Source organism: Lytechinus pictus, chromosome 19, assembly GCF_037042905.1.
Source record: "Lytechinus pictus isolate F3 Inbred chromosome 19, Lp3.0, whole genome shotgun sequence".
Taxonomy (NCBI): Eukaryota; Metazoa; Echinodermata; class Echinoidea; order Temnopleuroida; family Toxopneustidae; genus Lytechinus; species Lytechinus pictus.
The window spans coordinates 7,167,031-7,186,352 of NC_087263.1; the positions used below are offsets into that span (position 1 = coordinate 7,167,031).

At 39.5% G+C, this 19,322-nt stretch overlaps 1 protein-coding gene across 2 annotated transcripts in view; it reads right to left on the reverse strand.

The window, feature by feature from the left end:
• LOC129282660 (uncharacterized) overlaps positions 1-19,322 on the reverse strand; it is a 46,365-nt gene that overhangs the window by 9,764 nt on the left and 17,279 nt on the right. The window contains exons 11-22 of one of the 2 annotated variants that reach the window (XM_064113881.1): positions 17,674-17,823; positions 15,860-15,991; positions 15,383-15,553; positions 14,537-14,662; positions 13,901-14,197; positions 13,162-13,662; positions 11,716-11,827; positions 9,841-9,911; positions 5,411-5,655; positions 3,044-3,143; positions 1,525-1,598; positions 577-705 (exon numbers count right to left, since the gene is read on the reverse strand). In XM_064113881.1, coding sequence (XP_063969951.1) covers positions 577-705; positions 1,525-1,598; positions 3,044-3,143; positions 5,411-5,655; positions 9,841-9,911; positions 11,716-11,827; positions 13,162-13,662; positions 13,901-14,197; positions 14,537-14,662; positions 15,383-15,553; positions 15,860-15,991; positions 17,674-17,823 — 2,108 coding nt within the window. Of the gene's footprint in view, positions 1-576; positions 706-1,524; positions 1,599-3,043; positions 3,144-5,410; positions 5,662-9,840; positions 9,912-11,715; positions 11,828-13,161; positions 13,663-13,900; positions 14,198-14,536; positions 14,663-15,382; positions 15,554-15,859; positions 15,992-17,673; positions 17,824-19,322 lie in introns of both variants that reach the window. The other variant, XM_064113880.1, reaches the window with a different exon arrangement.

Here is a 19,322-nt window from a genome sequence, read left to right on the forward strand (position 1 = left end):
TGCTTCAACATCAGTTTCATCATCGCCATCAATGTGAACTTTAACTTAAGGAATTTTCGCCAGCCAACTTGGACTTTTATCTGGATACTATCATTTGGAATAATTGCCAGAGCTGATTTCAAGAGACGTAAGACCATTATCATTTATGACTTGTTTTTATGGTTAATTATTTCCTGTAATAAAAAAAAGGTAAATTAAATTTCATATTATTTTATTGTTATTTGTTGCAGTATCGTAACAACATACCACCTCCAAAAGTGTCATACATCTGTGAAAGCTGTAAACAAAATGTGTTTCAAAGTTTGCTAACAGTATGTTCATATATATACTGGAATATGTGGGGAAAGCGATTTAATTTGTTAAAGTTTCTCAAGGGTGTGTTCACAATATTGGCACCGTGAAATGTGAGGGTTAATTTTTGACCAGTATAATTTCATATTTATTATTCCACACTATGGACACACTTTTAGATACATTGTGGACACACTATGAACACACTAAGGACAAATTGTGTACACACTGTGAACACTTTGGGATTAGCTGTGGACACTTTATTCTTTACAACAGACTTCTCACCTTGTTACGTCTGTCATCATCGTTCAGCATGATGATCACGGAGGGTTGATTGTGAAACACCATGTTCCAGAAATCAGCGATTGTGTTAGGCATAGGCATCTGTGTGGTTATAAACCTGTATCGAATGCCCTGTGTATAGGAGTGGCACAAACCACACTATAAAGTTATATGTTAAATCAATAAACAAGAAAGTTACAATACAATCTACACTTCTGTTCAAAGAAAGTCTCACACGCACCTGAAGAATCACCACACCCATACCAAATATGGCCCGGTTATCAACCCCTTCACCTAAGGCTGCCTGAAGATGGCCTCGAAGAAGAGCGTGAAACCCCGGGTAGCCAACGAACGTACACAGGTATGCATATATTCAGAAACGTTAGGACAAAGGTGTGGCCCTTCGAACATGTAAACGACAGAACTCCGTGTAATGTATTCCTAGAGTTTTCATTTTGACTCTTGTTACGTTGTTGTTTTTTTTTTCTTGTTGGATGCAAAGTATGTAAGTATTTGGCTTTATCTCATGAAAGATCACTAGATTTTGATGATTAAAATTGTATTTCAATAAATATATTAATATATACATTAATTAAAACTATAAATCAAATGATCTTGGATTTAAGTCTCTGCATCTAGAGCGTTCTCATATGTGGCGCTCAACATGCTCAATGGCCATGACGGTTGCATGTCGACGGGTTTCCATTGATATTCGATGAACGGCTTTGGATTCTAGATGTAAAGTAACTTCCATGACGCAGTACTTTGACAGAAATATTGCCTCTCGCTCTCGTATAACAGTACACTTTGCCAAATAAACGTGGTGCAGACATTGCATCGAATAATTTAATGGTTCCTAATTAGGAGCTTTTGAAACCATGACTAGGCGCAATCGATGGAGAGCTGCTTATGTCCTCTCCGAAAACTACAGATTTGAACAGTTAAACTCACCTTAACGTAGCTGGCATCGATAAAATCTGAATCTACGGAGCCCAAAGACTCGAGGATGACTCGGTTCCTATCCACTGAAAGTTTATCAATATGTGGATCAGAGAAATTGTATGAAGGTAAAATTACTTTGTCATGGAATATCACGATAAAAAGAGAGTTTTTCGATTTGAATGTTGAAGTTAGAAGGCCTCTTGAATTCGGAAATTCTGTTAAATCACTCTCTTCTTTTTTATTAATAAAACAAAGCAAGAAATTATGGCCTTTTAGTTTCTTATACACCAGTGCAGTGGCGTACCTAGGATTTTCCACAGGGGCCGCAAATTCGTCCGTCTTCGAACACAAATATAAGATTTCGTACAAGAAAAAAAATCGACAAAAAAAAAAAAAAAAAAAAAAAAGTCTTCAAGCTCGTCAGGGGGGCAGGGATACGTCCTTTGCATGGGTTGTGACTCGTCAGGGGAGGGGGGCAGGCTCCCCCCCGTAGGTACGCTAGTGGTATACACCCTCCTGACATGCTGGCATGTTATTTTACAGGGATAATTGCATACAAACAATGCCTTGCCGCCAAAACTGAAGAGTAAAAGGCAATACCATAAACAGGAAAATGCAAGACTCACATTTCCCCGTTACATAACGATGGTCATAGAATTTGTTCACATCCAAACTAAAGGCCCTCTCATACATAACCAAATGCCTGAAATATGCGATGGCTGGCAAAAGACTTTTTTTTTTCGTTTTTAATGGCAACTGATCGTAAATCATATTTACCCTTCGTGTTTGGGTTCGTACACTTCCTGAACTAACATCTGCGATTATTCAAATTCGCGTGGAAATTTTGAACATGTTTAAAATTTCCCGACGAATTGAAAAATCGTTGGTCATCGTTTGAATTCGCATCTCTTATTTAGTATGCTGTAATCGGTCGTTTATCGTTCGTGTGTTATTGTCGCGCATAGTCCCTCATCGCGCTTTTGCCAAAGTGGACCGATCTCGAAAGAACCCTTAACGACTCGATGACACAAACGTACAAGAACGCCCGATCTATTCCTTTTTCTTTGTTTCTAATTGCACGCCATATCAAACCATTGCTCATTTCATTCGTCTTGTTATATCAACCCTTCGCTCGCCTTCGGCTGCAATTTACTCAAATACACCCTTCGCATATTTTTCCTTTGCTTACCGGTCGTTGATAAAATTTGATTGATCGCATGATTTGACGGAAATTTTATTTGAATTCGTTGAATTTGCGTGCATTTCGTTGATTTTTCCCATTCGTCACCCATCGTCCGCCTACATTCGGTCAGGTGTGAGGGGGCTTTTAAAAAGAAAAAGTGATCATTTAACACATGGAACGAGGCTAACACTTTTCAGGGTTTACAACAGTAACTGTTCTGTATAGAATTCTGATACATGTACTCTGAACAAAAATACTGTTATTATATATACGATCTGTGCGTTAGTTTGCTTTATATAAAACAGTATTCTTATGAAGATCAATATAGATATGAGATTTAATTACGTGGGTGGCTGTTAGCACTCCTACTCTTTGACCGGTTTTCTTTCTTCAAAGCAGTTTTTATCAACGATGCTGGAGGGTCAGGGCAAATCCTTGCCAAGGTCTATAAACGAGAGCAATGGGGAAAGAACACAAATGTAGATCACCCGAGTTTGATTTTGATTTCTTTTAATTTACCTTATTTCTACATTTTCATCGTGCATAAATTATACAATTGAAATTAATAATACAGATAAAATTAGAAACCGTTTACTGATCGTTTTGCGACCTAAAGAATACGCCAAACTTCTGTTTCCCATTTTGTTAGACATGTCAGACAAAATAAGTGTCTATTATTGCATGTGATTGTGACCTCCGAGTGGACTACTGTCTGAAAACATGATTATTAACAAAACTATGTCATTTGTATACTATCTAATGTATTGCATTCAAAATGGCTGTCATAGACCCCTTACACTGTGTACAATATATAAAAGAGGACAAATAATTTTCACATTTGAATTCATAATAAAATGCCAATAATTGCGAAATATTGGGGTAACAATGTCTGACAACATTTTTAACGAGACACACCATTTCCCTTACCATTTCAGTAATCGTATCTGTATTTTTTACATTAAAAATGGCTGCCATAGGCCCTATCTTTACTATGAATAAAGCGAATGAAGAAACTTATTTTCACAAGAGTAAGAGCAATAAAATAAATGTAATTGTAATCTACGAGTAAAATATTGTCTGAAAACAAGTTTCCTAGCGTAACATATGATTTCCTTTGTCATGCATGAGATAAATGTTGTATTGTGAAATTCAAAATGGCCCCTATGGGCCCTTGCAGTATTATCTACAATGTATAAAGTGGGGACAAATAATTTTGTAAGAATTAGGATTTGCCTGACTATGAAATCCATATAATTCTGTTGTATGGGGAAAATATTGTTTGAAAACGTGATTTGTCTGAAACATAGCCTTTCCTCTCCCATGTATGTGATAAATAATGTATTTTGACTTTCAAAATGGCCGCTACAGGCCCGTACTAAATTATGTAACATCCGTTTAGGGAAACTAATTTTCACCAGAATGAAAACCCAAAACGCACGTAACTGTGTGATGTATAAGTAAAATATTGTCTTGAACATGATTGCTAACTAAATACATCATATTTTGGTCGAGAAGGTGATAAATGCCTTACTTTGACATTCAAAATGACTACCATGGGACCCAAAAATAGTATGCACATTGTAACTGAGGACATATAATTTTGACAGAATTTTTACTATAAAAATTGCTTAATTTTGATGTAAGTGTAAAATATTGTCAAAACCCAATGATTTCTTGCGAAATATATCCTAGCTTAAAGATGATGAATGCTGCATTTTGAAATTGAAAATGGCCGCCATAGTCCTTTATCGTAATATGTAAGACTTTAATGGGGAAAGATAATTTCTACAAAAAAGCATATTGCAGCCGTTTTGAACGTTAAAATATAGCATTTATCACCTTGCGAAGAACATAAGAAATTATCTATTTCGTTAGAAATCATATTTTCAGAAAATATTTCATTCATACATGCAACACCATTTAGTCAAGCAAAGCCAAACTCTGTTAAAAATGTATGTTCCCATTCACATAGTACATACGTGCAATAGGCCTACCGTTAGGGCCTGTAGCGGCCATTTTGACTTTGAGAATACATTATTTATCACCTACCTGGCAGAATAAATGATTTATCTTGTTAGAAATTATGTTTTCAGACAATATTTACTCTTAGATCACAATTAGATGCATTTTAGCGTGCTGACTCATGTGAAAATTGGTTTCCCAGATCGATTGTACATAATACAGTCCATGTCTCGGCGGCCATTTTGAGAGTCAAAATACAATATTTAACACAAACATGAAACCCGAATAATATATTTCGTTGAAAATCATATTTTAAGGCAGTATTCCACTAACTTACCACAAAAACATGCATTTTAGCGCTCACCTTGTGCGTGCTTTTGTCTTCTCTAACATCGTAAATTATAGTTTAATGGCCTTTGGTGGCCATTTTAAATATCAAAATACAGGATTTACCAGATACATGGCATGTTCAATAATAAATTTCTTTTCATTTTGAATATCAAGAAAATAAATATTTTGTCAAAAATTGGGTCTGAAAAAGGTGGTGATCAAAGCGGCACGTCCCCATACCACCAATATATTTGAGTGCCCCCCCCCCCCCTCGTTGGCCCTAGCTTACCCAACATGCCCAACTAGCTGATTAAGGAAAACACAATAATACATCTACCTTCCCTTAAAATGGGTAGGCTATGGAACAGGGATGCTGGGACCACCTTCCCTGGATCAGGTATTACTAAAGCATTTACTCACGCGGAAATCCTCATAGAACGAGTCAGTGTGCTTAATGTTGTCAACAAAGGTTGCGAACTTTGAGACAGGTATGAGGCGACGATCCTTTGGAGATCCCTCTACTGTAACCTGTGTAGGTTTGCAACCCTCGTCTAAACGAGTAGGCCTAGTTGGTAGGTCGGGCATAGGGATTTGGTTTGAAGGGTCCATCGGTTTCCGATGTCCCAGGTTTTCATACCGCTGAGATGGTTGGTCTGTTTCTTGTCCTTTATCTCGTGAAAGGGATTGGAATAGAAAAAAGATGTTTTGAAGATTGAACCAACGCGTTATTAATCGCATTGAAATGTTATGATGCTTTATACTCTCTTGTATATACCGGGGGGGGGGGGACACTTTCATTCACGAGTGGATACCATGCGCGACCATGGGGTCTCGAAAAGCACCCTAAACACGTATTTTCAATTTTCTGAAAATGCACCCCTTAACAAGTATAGGCGTGTGAAACCATACCCTTAACAAGTATCGGAAACAAAACGATACTCTTGGCAAGTTCCCTAAATTGACCCCCTAAACAAGTACAGCGATATTTTTATTGTTATGTCCCGGACGTCGGTCGTCGGCCCACCTTCACCCACATCATTGGGTTCAGTACAGCCCCACCTCCCATCTCGCCCAAATCGTACTCTAAACACGTAGTGCTGACTCTTGGGCAAAAGTACATCCTTTATAAAACATTTCAGTCTTAATTTTTTACACCCTCGCAAATTTGACCCTAAACACGTAGCTTACCCAGCGAAAATAGCTACCTTTTTTCATTATTTTAGTGTTTTTTACACCCTTATCACGCTACGTACGTAACGTGCCCTATCTTGAAAAAGACATCATTTTTACGTGTTTTTTTGTTTTTTGGTCGCGCATGGTATCCACTCGTCAATGTAAGTGGCCCCCCGGGTGTCCATAACGAGAGCATGAAAACAACATAAACATGATTAATATCTTTAGGTGAGAAAATACAAATGGCTTCCATTGACGAGTTGATACCGTGCTACCATGGGGTATCGAAAAGCAACCTAAACAAGTATTTTCCATATTCTGAAAATGCACCCGTTAACATGTACTGGCGTGTGAAACCCTACCCTTAACGAGTATTGGAAACAAAATGATACTGTTGGCAAGTATTCTCTGATCTGAACCCCAAACAAGATTCCCTTGCAAATTTGACCTTAAACACATAGCTTTCCTAGCGAAATACACTACTCAAAAAAAGTTAAGGACCACTTTTTAAAACGTACATAAAGATTTTATACAATGTGTTTTATTTCTGGAAATACCTCAGTACAACTGTCCTAAATGTCCTTAAACACGCTGTAATCAATTTCACGCATGGGTGGTTTCAGTTGTTGCACAATGTCTCTCGCATCACTGCACATCCTGAAAAGTGGGCCCCGAGGGGTATCAGCTACCGACATGAAGTGGTAAAAACGAATGTCTGAGTGTCTTTCAGGCAGTTCAGTAACGAGTGTGACCACCTCCTGCAGCAATAACGGCTTCACAGCGCTGTCTCATGGAGCTGATGAGGCGATTGATGTCTCTGACGTCCAGTGCATCCCATGCAGCCTCCAGAGCCACACCCAGCTGCTGCAGTCCAAGTGGATGGGCTTCGAGCTGCTCGAGACTCCTCCCCATCATGTCCCAGACGTGCTCTATCGGGTTTAAGTCCGGGGACCTCGCTGGCCACTCCATACGCTCAATCCCCTGGCCCTCAAGGAACTCGGTCACCACCCTAGCTCGGTGGGCACGGGCATTTTCATCCATGAAAATGATGTTTTGTCCCACATTTTCTGCAAATGGCACCACTATAGGTTCAAGGACCTCATCCCTGTACCTCACTCCTGTCATTGCTCCCCCTGGGACCACGTAGAGACGAGTACGGTTGGCGTAGGTGATGCCTCCCCACACCATGACGCTGCCTCCCCCATAACGGTCATGTTCTGCAATACAGGGGTCTGCAAATCTCTCTCCTGGTCGCCTCCAGACTCTCGAACGTCCATCATTGTGGTCAAGGGAAAATCTGCTCTCATCTGTGAACAGAACTCTACGCCATTGCTGTCTGGTCCATCTGACATGCTCCCGGGCCCAGTTGAGACGAATTCTTCTGTGAGCAGGGGTGAGTGGGACACACTGAGCTGGCCGTCTGGCATGCATATTGGCTCTGTGAAGTCGGTTACAGATTGTTTGAGTGGAAACAATCACTCCAGTTGCTGCAGCGAAGTCATTGTTGAGGCGGCGTGCACTGTGAAAGCGGTTGCGGAGGCTGAGATTCGTCAAGTAGCGATCATCTCTAGGGGTTGTCGAAACTGGTCGGCCACTGCGGGGTCTCTCGGAGTATAGCCCTGTCTCTCGGTGTCTTTGATTTGCTCTGCTAATGACACTGTGTGACACGCCCATCATTCTGGCTACTCTTCGCTGACTGAGGCCAGCTTCCAGCATCCCTAGGGCTCTGGCTACATCTGTTTCACTTAGGTGGTGTCTTGGCATTGCTGTTGTAGGCAAGTTGTTGATTGTACAGACTAAAGACGGAAAATGCTTTGGAAGACACTTGTCTTATGGCCCACTGCAATGATGCCAGAGACATCATGAAAGAACTGCATGTGTGAAATTGATGTCATTGTGTTTGATGGCATTCTGGACAGCTGTATCTTGGCATTGCTATTGTCAGCAAGTTGTTGATTGTAGAGACTAAAGACAGAAAATGCTTTGGAAGCCACTTTTGTACGGGCACATTGCAATGATGCAAGAGACATGAAAGAACTGCATGTGTGAAATTGATTTCATTGTGTTTGATGGCATCCTGGACAGCTGTATCTTGGCATTGCTGTTGTCAGCAATTTGTTGATTGTAGAGACTAAAGACATAAAATGCATTTGAATCCACAGCCAGAGCCCTAGGGATGCTGGAAGCTGGCCTCAGTCAGCGAAGAGTAGCCAGAATGATGGGCGTGTCACACAGTGTCATTAGCAGAGCAAATCAAAGACACCGAGAGACAGGGCTATACTCCGAGAGACCCCGCAGTGGCCGACCAGTTTCGACAACCCCTAGAGATGATCGCTACTTGACGAATCTCAGCCTCTGCAACCGCTTTCACAGTGCACGCCCTCAACAATGACTTCGCTGCAGCAACTGGAGTGATTGTTTCCACTCAAACAATCCGTAACCGACTTCACAGAGCCAATATGCATGCCAGACGGCCAGCTCAGTGTGTCCCACTCACCCCTGCTCACAGAAGAATTCGTCTCAACTGGGCCCGGGAGCATGTCAGATGGACCAGACAGCAATGGCGTAGAGTTCTGTTCACAGATGAGAGCAGATTTTCCCTTGACCACAATGATGGACGTTCGAGAGTCTGGAGGCGACCAGGAGAGAGATTTGCAGACCCCTGTATTGCAGAACATGACCGTTATGGGGGAGGCAGCGTCATGGTGTGGGGAGGCATCACCTACGCCAACCGTACTCGTCTCTACGTGGTCCCAGGGGGAGCAATGACAGGAGTGAGGTACAGGGATGAGGTCCTTGAACCTATAGTGGTGCCATTTGCAGAAAATGTGGGACAAAACATCATTTTCATGGATGACAATGCCCGTGCCCACCGAGCTAGGGTGGTGACCGAGTTCCTTGAGGGCCAGGGGATTGAGCGTATGGAGTGGCCAGCGAGGTCCCCGGACTTAAACCCGATAGAGCACGTCTGGGACATGATGGGGAGGAGTCTCGAGCAGCTCGAAGCCCATCCACTTGGACTGCAGCAGCTGGGTGTGGCTCTGGAGGCTGCATGGGATGCACTGGACGTCAGAGACATCAATCGCCTCATCAGCTCCATGAGACAGCGCTGTGAAGCCGTTATTGCTGCAGGAGGTGGTCACACTCGTTACTGAACTGCCTGAAAGACACTCAGACATTCGTTTTTACCTCTTCATGTCGGTAGCTGATACCCCTCGGGGCCCACTTTTCAGGATATGCAGTGATGCGAGAGACATTGTGCAACAACTGATACCACCCATGCGTGAAATTGATTACAGCGTGTTTAAGGACATTTAGGACAGTTGTACTGAGGTATTTCCAGAAATAAAACACCTTGTATAAAATCTTTATGTACGTTTTAAAAAGTGGTCCTTAACTTTTTTTGAGTAGTGTAGATACCCCGCTATTTTCATTATTTTAGTGTTTTTGACACCCTTATTACGTTGCGTACGTAACGTGCCCTACCTTGAAAAGACATCTTTTTTACGGGTTTTGGGGTCGCGCATGATATCCTCTCGTCAATGTAAGTGGCCCCCGGGATTTTACCTAAATAGAGTTGACGTGATTTTGGTTGAGATATTACAGTGAGGTGTACTGATGCTTAATACAAATTGCGAAAAATCTTGATAACAACAGCTGACCCAGCGTTAACATACCAGTGGAAATGACTTCGATAAATCCATCGTTTTTGTAAGTCACAGATTCGGAAACTTCTTCGGATCGACCTCTAGATAAAAAAAAAAAAAAAAAAAATAGACCGTGAAAATAACAAATAACTTAAAGGACAAGTCCACCCTAACGAAAAGTTTATTTAAATAAAAAGAGAAAAATCAAAAAAACATAACGCTGAAAATTACATAAAAATCAGATGTAAAATAAGAATTTTGAAATTTCGCTTAATTTCACAAAATTGTTATATGCACATCCTGGTCGGTATGCAAATGAGGAGACGGATGACGTCACCCACTCACTATTTCCTTTGTTTTTTATTTTGTGAAAAAGGAAATATTCTAATTTTCTCCCCATTTTCAAGTGAAAAAAACGATTAATTTCTCCCTGAACGTGTGGAATTAGCTTGGTTTAATAGTTATATTTCAGTCAATTTGGTCCTTATTTAAAAATCTGTACAAAATGAAATATTGTATAATTACATTGGGATTTAATTTTGGGATTATCATACTTGATCTACTTGAATGTCAAATTTGTTTAGTTTACAGTCTCTTTGTCAGCTAGGTATAATATCTTATATTTTTTGTGAATGAATGTTAGCCTGATGAACATTTTTTTTCAATTTCCAAGGTTTCGACACCCCATCATAGAGACATCGGTTAATTGAGATAAGACGCAAGTATGTGCAGACTGAATGACACAAATATTAGCTGCTGACAGCTGTGCATTGTGTGACAAAACTTATATACTGTGCTCGATGGAGGACCGAATAAAGGGGGAAATATGGACTGAAAATAAATAATTCTTAGGCGCTGACTTCTGCAAGTCTCATGCACTATTTGGAAGAGGAAAGGTATTTATGTGATTAGTAATACTTCCCCTTTTACCATGATGAAACAACGTAATCATAAAATACTTTTGAGTCTTCATACTTTGGATGTAGAGGGATCACTGGCGTAGCTACATGTACGGGGGGGGGGGGGGGCATGTGCCCCCACCCCCTATCGGCTGGCCAAAAAAGGGGTAAAGGAGAAAAGAAGGAGAAAGAAAAAAGAGAAACGTAGTGGGGAAGAAGAAATTATGATATATTATATTACATGGTGTTATTTTACGTTATTGTATTACGTAAGAAACTTTTGTTTTCATAATTTCGCATAATGTCGCATAATTTGGTTAGTGAAATACGAATGTTCTAGTGAACTTATACAAATAAGCCCAAAAAATACCTTTTTCAGGTCGGAATTCCAAAGTTTTTTGCTTGCGTTTTGCTCTCGCAATAGTTGATTAGTGAGATACGCATTTTGTTCATGATTATAAGTTCTAAACATGTTTCATGTGTTTTGGTGTAATTCTATCAAAATCAGCAAGCGCTTGGCGCTCGTATTAGATGACCATGGTGAGATATGTGTGCTCTTTATGAATTCCTGGAAAAAATAGCTCTTTAAATGTCCCTGTATAGGGCCAATATATACAAAATTTCAGCTCGCGCTTCGCGCTCGCATTGTTTAATGAGACAGATACGCATCATGATTGCAAAAATTTGCTTATAATGTTCCATTTTAAGTTCTGAATATAAAAAAAAGTCAGCTCTCGCTTCGCATTATTTGATCAATATGTTACATGTCTGTTGTACAAACCTAAAAATGTCTCTATTAGGTCAGTATACCTGGCAATTGGGTGCGCTTCGCGCGCCCATTGTCAGACTCAAATTTTCTGCTTGTTCCGCGGCTACAATGCCGTGACCCACGGTACGCCATTGACAGGAATCATCATGATTCCGGATATTTAGAATTTATTTTGATCTGTTTTAGAAGGATTTATTGCTTATGTATGATTTAAAGGAATAGAAACCGTTGACTTACCTTCTTTTTTTAACTATCATGATCACCAGGCCGGCAATCAGTAGAAGGATAATTATTCCACCTATAGCGCCACCAATGATTCGACCAATGGTAGAAGAGCAAGAAAGCGGATCTATTGAAGACAGAAATGTGCATAATCAGGAAAGTATATACAGTACGTACAGTGTATCATTTTGTTCTCGAATTATTGTATTCATCAACTATTTGTTGCGTCGGGGCCCAACAACCCAAAATGCATTTACCAGTTAAAGGTCTAGTCCACCCCAGAAAAATGTTGATTTGAATAAATAGAGACAAATGAAACTAGCAAAACGCTGAAATTTCATCAAAATCGGATATAAAATAAGAAAGTTATGACTCTTTAAAGTTTCGCTTATTTTTCACAAAACAGTGATATGCACAACTCAAATGAGAAATTCGATGATGTCCTTCACTCACTATTTCTTTTGTTTTTTATTGTTTGAATTATACAATATTCATTTTTTATAGATTTATAGACAATAAGGACCAACTTGACTGAACATTATAGTATTAAACAATGCTAATTCCACATGTTCAGGGAGGAATTAATCGTTGTATCACTTGACAATGAGGAGAAAATTTGAATATTTCATATTTCATATAATAAAATACAAAAGAAATAGTGTGTGGATGACGTCATCAGTCTCCTCATTTGCATACTGATCAGGATGTGCATATAACGGTTTTGTGAAATTAAGCAAAACTTTAAAATGTCATAACTCTCTTATTACACATCCGACTTTGATGAAATTTTCAGTGTTGCGCTTGAGGGATTTTTCTCTTTTTATTCAAATCAACTTTTTGTTGGGGTGGACTTGTCCTTTAAACATAGGCCTTCATTTTTCACACCCCATAAACTGAAACATTATCTGCTATGGATCAGCTGAACTCCTGGGTTACTTTGAATCGTAAAAAAATATTATTCCAATGTCAAGGAATTTAAATTCGAATCTGCCTACACAGTCCAAGGAGACACTTCAAAATAGCTCAAACAAATCGAATCTCGTTCAACAATAACAAATGAAGAAAAATAAGGGGAAAGACCACTTTTAAAGTTTGCATAAATCCGATTAACAATAAGATAGCTAGAGATATTAAAAGTTGTAAAATGTGAAAATCGTTGTATTAATGGGAAATGTCATATTGATGTAGCTTATTAAAACAAGTCCACACCTAGTTTCAAGAATGCATATAGCATTTTCCATTTATTTGAATACAGGATAAAAGAGCAATGTCGATTAATTGCTTTGTCACGGGCATAGGTGCCGTGGCTGAGGATCGAACCCCGGCAGACTTTCAAATGTATAGTCGGCGCCTTAGACCACTCGGTCACGGCACCTCCCCGTGCACATACCCCTGCACAAGCACACGCGCACACACACCATACTTTACATGACTCAGATGTCACATTCATTATGCACTCACCTACAGATATTTCGCGAGTTGTCAAACTCAAAGCAGGACTCTTTTCTCCTTCACCGCTTAGCCCTTCACGAACTGCTGAAATCCGAATTTCATACGACTGACCTTGGTCTAGGTCTGTGATGTTGTACATCAGGATGTCTAAGTCCCCCTGCCTCTTCTTCCTAGAAGTCTCATTGGGTAAGTGTTCCACCTGAAGTTGTTTTATCTGCCTTCCGTCTCGACCTTCCCTTACCGTTGTAAACATTTCGTAGGAAAATTTAATCGATCCTTCATACCCTCGTCTTTTCCTTGAAGGCACAGATCCTGGCGATGCTGATGGAACACCTGATGCCGTTATAAACGTGTTTGTTTCGTTCCCATCAGAAGAAGTAACGTATACTTTGTATCCAACGACAGGACCATCACCGACATCAACTGAAGGGTTCCAGGGGTCCCAAGCAATGGCGGCATGGTTAAAACCCAGCTCTGCAATCCGAGGCTGATTTCTGATCACTGGAAGTGCTGAGTAAAGACAGTATTATGTATCATTTTGAAGTTATGTAACACACACTCAACACGCGCACATTCTTACACACCCTACACCCCCACCCCCCATTCACATCACACATCAACGAATTAAGGACGATGGCCCAATATATTAAATTTATGTCCTCTATTTGACATTAATCACACTTTTTCTTCCTTTTCACATCGACAATTGCAAGAAGGAAATCATATTGAGAGAAATGAAAAGACATACCGAATGTACCCGAAGGTGACAACCTGGCGTAAGCGAATCCACCGTCACTTGTTGAATCCCCCACAAAACAATATATGGGTTGAGTTTCAATGTCGTCAGAGAACAAGGTAAAGTTCGACTGTACTGAAGGCTGTTCAGCTGGAGTTTGACCCCCCTGTTCGTTCATCAAACTATTGCTAGATAAGTCTCCTATACTAGCTCTGACGACGAGGGTACTGTCCGGTGAATCAGGGGTAAATGCACAGGAAAAGATCGCAACTCCTGGGTTCGCCTTCTCTCTTGTGACGGTAAAACGATCTTTCAAAAAGATATCAAACATTTTGCAAATGAATGTTGAATGATATATGACATGGCAAATGGAAATAAATGGGTTACCTTATTGATTCCAGAAAAGGTTTGCACAAAAATAAAAAGGAAGGGAAAGAATAAATCTTTAAGGTATTCGAATATGAGAATGATTTGACACCTAACGAACCCTAAATACGAACCAAACATCGTACCTATTATTTTCAAGATAATAAAAACCGTTCAGGTATGTTAATTTGATTTGATATCTCATAGAGATTTCTCATAGAATATTTACACAAGGCATGAAGGTAGAAAATGGTACGATTTATATATATATTCCATACTAACCTATTTGACAATTGTCTCCCATCCAGCGTGGATGGCATGATGAACACATCCCGGTCTCTTGGTCGCAGTCTTCAAAACCACCAGCACAATGGCACGTTTTCGAACATGACTCAAAACATCCAGAATCTACCAGATGGAAGTAGGCAGAGAATATCCAAAATGAATAAATAATTATGTGGAAGGCGCGGGTTCAAGGGAGGTCGGGGAGTCTTATGTCTAAAAATTTGTATGTATGTATATATATATATATATATATATATATATATATATATATATATATATATATATATATATATATATTCATATTTATATAATTAATAAGGTAAGAATAAATATGTAAGGTATTCGAATATGAGAATGATTTGACACCACACGAACCCCAGATACGAACCAAACACCGTAACTATTATATTCAAGATAATAAAAACCGTTCAGCTAACGGCTTTTTGGAAGAAAAAAAATTATTATATATATATATATATATATATATATATATATATATATATATATATATATATATAATATTTTCAAAAAGCTCCTTGGAACGTTGATTTAAGCTAAATGTACCACTGTTCTCTTCATTCATTTCTTTCACAACATATTTAAGTACAAGAGTTGCCAAAGCTGCTGTACATGTATAATTTCCCTTTCTCTCTCTCTCTCTCTCTCTCTCTCTCACACACACACACACATATATATATTTATTTATTCATTTATTTATTTATTTATTTATATATACCTCTTGGAGTCACTTTAAATTACTCGGATTACATTAATTTTGTTATATTCCATATTGTTGTTTTCTGAAAACAAACACTGTTGAAAAGCCGACAGATATTGACTTACAAGTGGAACATCGGTCAGGTGTTTCTGGAAATTCAGCAACATATCCAATCTTACATTGACCTTGTGTTGACGTACAAAACCCTGATTTCTTCTCACATTTTGAGTGATCTGGGCAATTACAGAACTCTGTGCAAGTAATTCCGGTATAACCAGTAGGGCAGACACTCGGTACTGAAAAACAACAAAATTCACGATTTTCAATGAAGTGATATTATGTCACTGTTCTTTGTATCTCCTAATGATTGGGGGGGAAATTGTTCTGAAATATGGAAAACAAGAATAAGAACAAGACTTTTTACCTCATTTGTTTGTTGTTGCGTTTTCATTACTTTCTTTCCCCCCTACCGTTTGTATTTTTTACGATTGAGTACATTATCATCATTATCATTATTAATATTATTATTATTATTACTATTGTTATCATAACTATTTCATTATCAGTATCATTATTATTGCTGTTGTTTTTATCATTATTACCTTGGCATCCGACTCCTGACCAACCATCCTCGCAGCTTCCTTCACATCTTCCAGTGAAAGCATCACATGGTATCCCTTCGGCACAGTGACAATCTTGAAGGCAGTCAACACCAAACTTTTCTGGAGGACATTCTGGGGAAGAGAAGTTCATGAATCAAAATAACATTATCAATCTCTCTTTGAGAATATCGAATAATCTGTTCCTCTGATTGGTCAAAAGTGGGTTCATGTAATCCACCATGCCTGCAAAACAAAAAAACTAAGGTGGTAACCCAGGGCATAGTTAACAAGATTTCTGCCCGTTGCCCCTGACCCGCCCCTCAACGACGGGCATAGCAATATTTGGCTGATATCCCCATTTAAATGCGTGCAAAATGTTGTTTCCTGCAGTGTTTGCGGATACCATAAATATCCGCGCAATTTGATCGAACGTTTAGACAATACGCGCATTCATGCGCAAAAGTGCGCAGCGGATATGACATATCAATGCATGAAACGATGCCGATCTATGACTTTGCTTGTTTATTCCTGTTAAAGAATCTAGGCATAATCGAAATGACTAACGTATTTAGTTAAGGACATGACGGATGTAGATCTAATCAATCATCAAATCTGTTACAGGTGTTCAAGTGCATGTTCGCAAAAGGTGAGTCGGCTAAAAAGATAAGAGTACTGTCGCTAAACTAGATCTAGATCTAATTAACTTTATAATTAACAGTTAGGGACTAACTTAAGACTCTGTGGCAAACGACGACGTTAGGTCCGGGCTTTAGCCTAGCTCTACCTAATGAAAATTAATGTTGTCACTAAGTCTAGACCTACTTCAAACGTTAGCTTAGTCTAGTAGAGTAGCCATAGGCCTAGGTTCTAGACTCTAATGTTAGATTTGTAACGTACGTTAGATATAAAGTTAGGTTAGACCTAATGTTCCGTTTAATCTTTGATCTGACGTAACCGAGGGTCTAGGGCTGTTAGTAATGTAAGGTTAGATCTATCTATTGGAGATCTAGTTCCGCAGTAGTCTACTGTAACGTTAAGTGTAACGTTACCTAGGCCCTAGATATATTAATTATCAGAACCTGGCCTAATTTGGTTCCTAAAATATCTAGGCCTATTGTCAGATCTACAGGTATATATGGACTGCTCCGACTGCTTTGATATTTGAGACCTAACGTCAGGGCTAGGCCTAACCGTTTAGACTAGTCCCTAAATCTAACGTTTGAATCGGTTCGTGAAATATATATGGACTGCTTTGATATTCGAGACATGGTTTCTTTCGGCTCGCGGGTAGGGCCTACCGCACCCGGCCAGACCATGCCCTCGGGCACACTCGCCTTGCGGTCACCTATGCTTGAGCATCTGGAAACAACCATGCCTCTCAAAGCAGTCAATGGGTCCGATTCATAATGCTGTTCGTAAAGACGTAAGTTAAAAGCGACTTTCAGAACGACTGGTGATCCTTTCTTGTGGTGAATGGTAGATGGTAGATGGTAAATGGTAGCGTATAAAGGATCACCAGTCGTTCTTAAAGTGACCCTTAACCTACGAACAGCTTTATAAAACACCACCCATATATCTATATTAATATTACATCTCTGCTTCATCAGCTTCCTTCCTCATACACAACTTCAAACAAGCGCGCGCGCGCTCCCCCACACACAAACATATACATGTGCATTCAACATTTTAGCTGTAATCATTATTAGTAGTAGTATTTGTCATGTTTGTGAAGGTCTGTAATGCGATTGAGCTATTAGATGAACAATATATTTTAAAGCGTAGGATTATTGGTATCAATTAATTATCATTCTTACGTTCATCGCAGTATATTCCTGTGTAACCAGAGAGACAGTTGCAACCATAGGGATCGGGTAGACAGACTTGACTTTCGCTGCAAGCATCCAGAGCATTACCAGCACCACATTCAAGTTCACAGCCCCATCCAAAACGATGCTTACCGCATGCTGGCCAATAACAATTATTCATAATAAATAATAAGTATACATTTTACAGTTCTATAGTTCGTTAGTCCTAAAACGAAATGAGGTTCGTTAATCCGAAGGTTCGTTTATCCGAAAATGTAAGAAAAAAGGCCCCAAATGGAGTCTTTATCACCCGTTTTCTGGTCCAATCAACCCCCCCCCCCCCCCGCCGCGCACAGATCGATTATTTTCATTAGGTTTACAAGTGGGTAACATTTAATCAAGAATGGATCTTTTAGACGGGATACCTTTATTTTTCAAGCTGTATTCATTCTGTATGTGTAATGCTGTGGGCACAGATGGTCTGCGTGCGTTTGTACAAACCTCCATCGCAGCCATAATTCGAACCTGAACAAATCTCGGCGATTCGTACACCCACGTTGTCGTGGTCACATCCAACCGTATACCTGTCCGCGACTTCAGTTTACTCTTAACCATTTTATCAACCGTAAAGATCCATTTTATCGTGTAGCGATCTTACAGCGCGCAACTAACTAATTAAAGTACATGGTCACGATTTGAACTTTAGCCATGAGCTAGGGCTGCTCAGATGTTTTCACTTAAAACATACGTGCATGATGCACGCTGTTGCACAAATTGTCACCCCGCGACAATTTGTGCAAAAACTGACACCACAAATTGTCACCCCTGCATAAATTGTCGCCCTATTTGTGCTGCACATGCCGGTCTCAATTATTTAAGCACATTGTGCCCGTAAGGGTCGGCAAAAAGAAACCTAGAACCATTGTCGCCCATTACACAAATTGTCTTCAACCATCAGTCTGGTGTGTAGTGTATGTGCGTCCTGGTGTGTGTCGTTGTTTGTGGTAAGGTTGTGTGCGTTGTGTTAGAGGTGAGATTTTACTGAAATCGGGTTAAGATAAACTGGCAATTAACCTTTGGGGAGGTTAATATAGAACAGCAGTAGAGCCCGTTGAAAATTCGGTTTTTATCCACTTGGTCTAACAACACTTGGACTATTATTGGACTCCGTTTTTTCTATTAACACATGGGCTAAACCCATTTGGTCTAATTTGCAATTGTTATAAAATATACTTCTAATTATACGTCTAATTTTCATTTGGTCAAATGAACGATTCGTCTGATAGCCAAATGGTCTAACTGCATTTTCGGATAATGCCAAAATGAATATTTAGTCTATTCCGAGTTTGTTACTGAGAGCCTAAGAAGACAGCTCTGCGACAAGTTTCAAAATCGTCTTAAAACCGTTTAAAAGTAGTCCAAAATCCGTCTCAGTGAGATACCACCATCGGTTTCACTCAAACATGTCAAAATGTTGTTAATTAACACACACACACTCACACCCAAAGAAACATTCACAGTTTCATACGAACTCTAAATGACCCATTTTGTTTGTGTGTGTGTGTGTTCATTCAGACAAATAAGTTAAGTGTAAGTGAAATTGGGTTACGATTGTTGTGTTCCCTTCTCCACAAATTGTGGCCTACATATTAGACGAC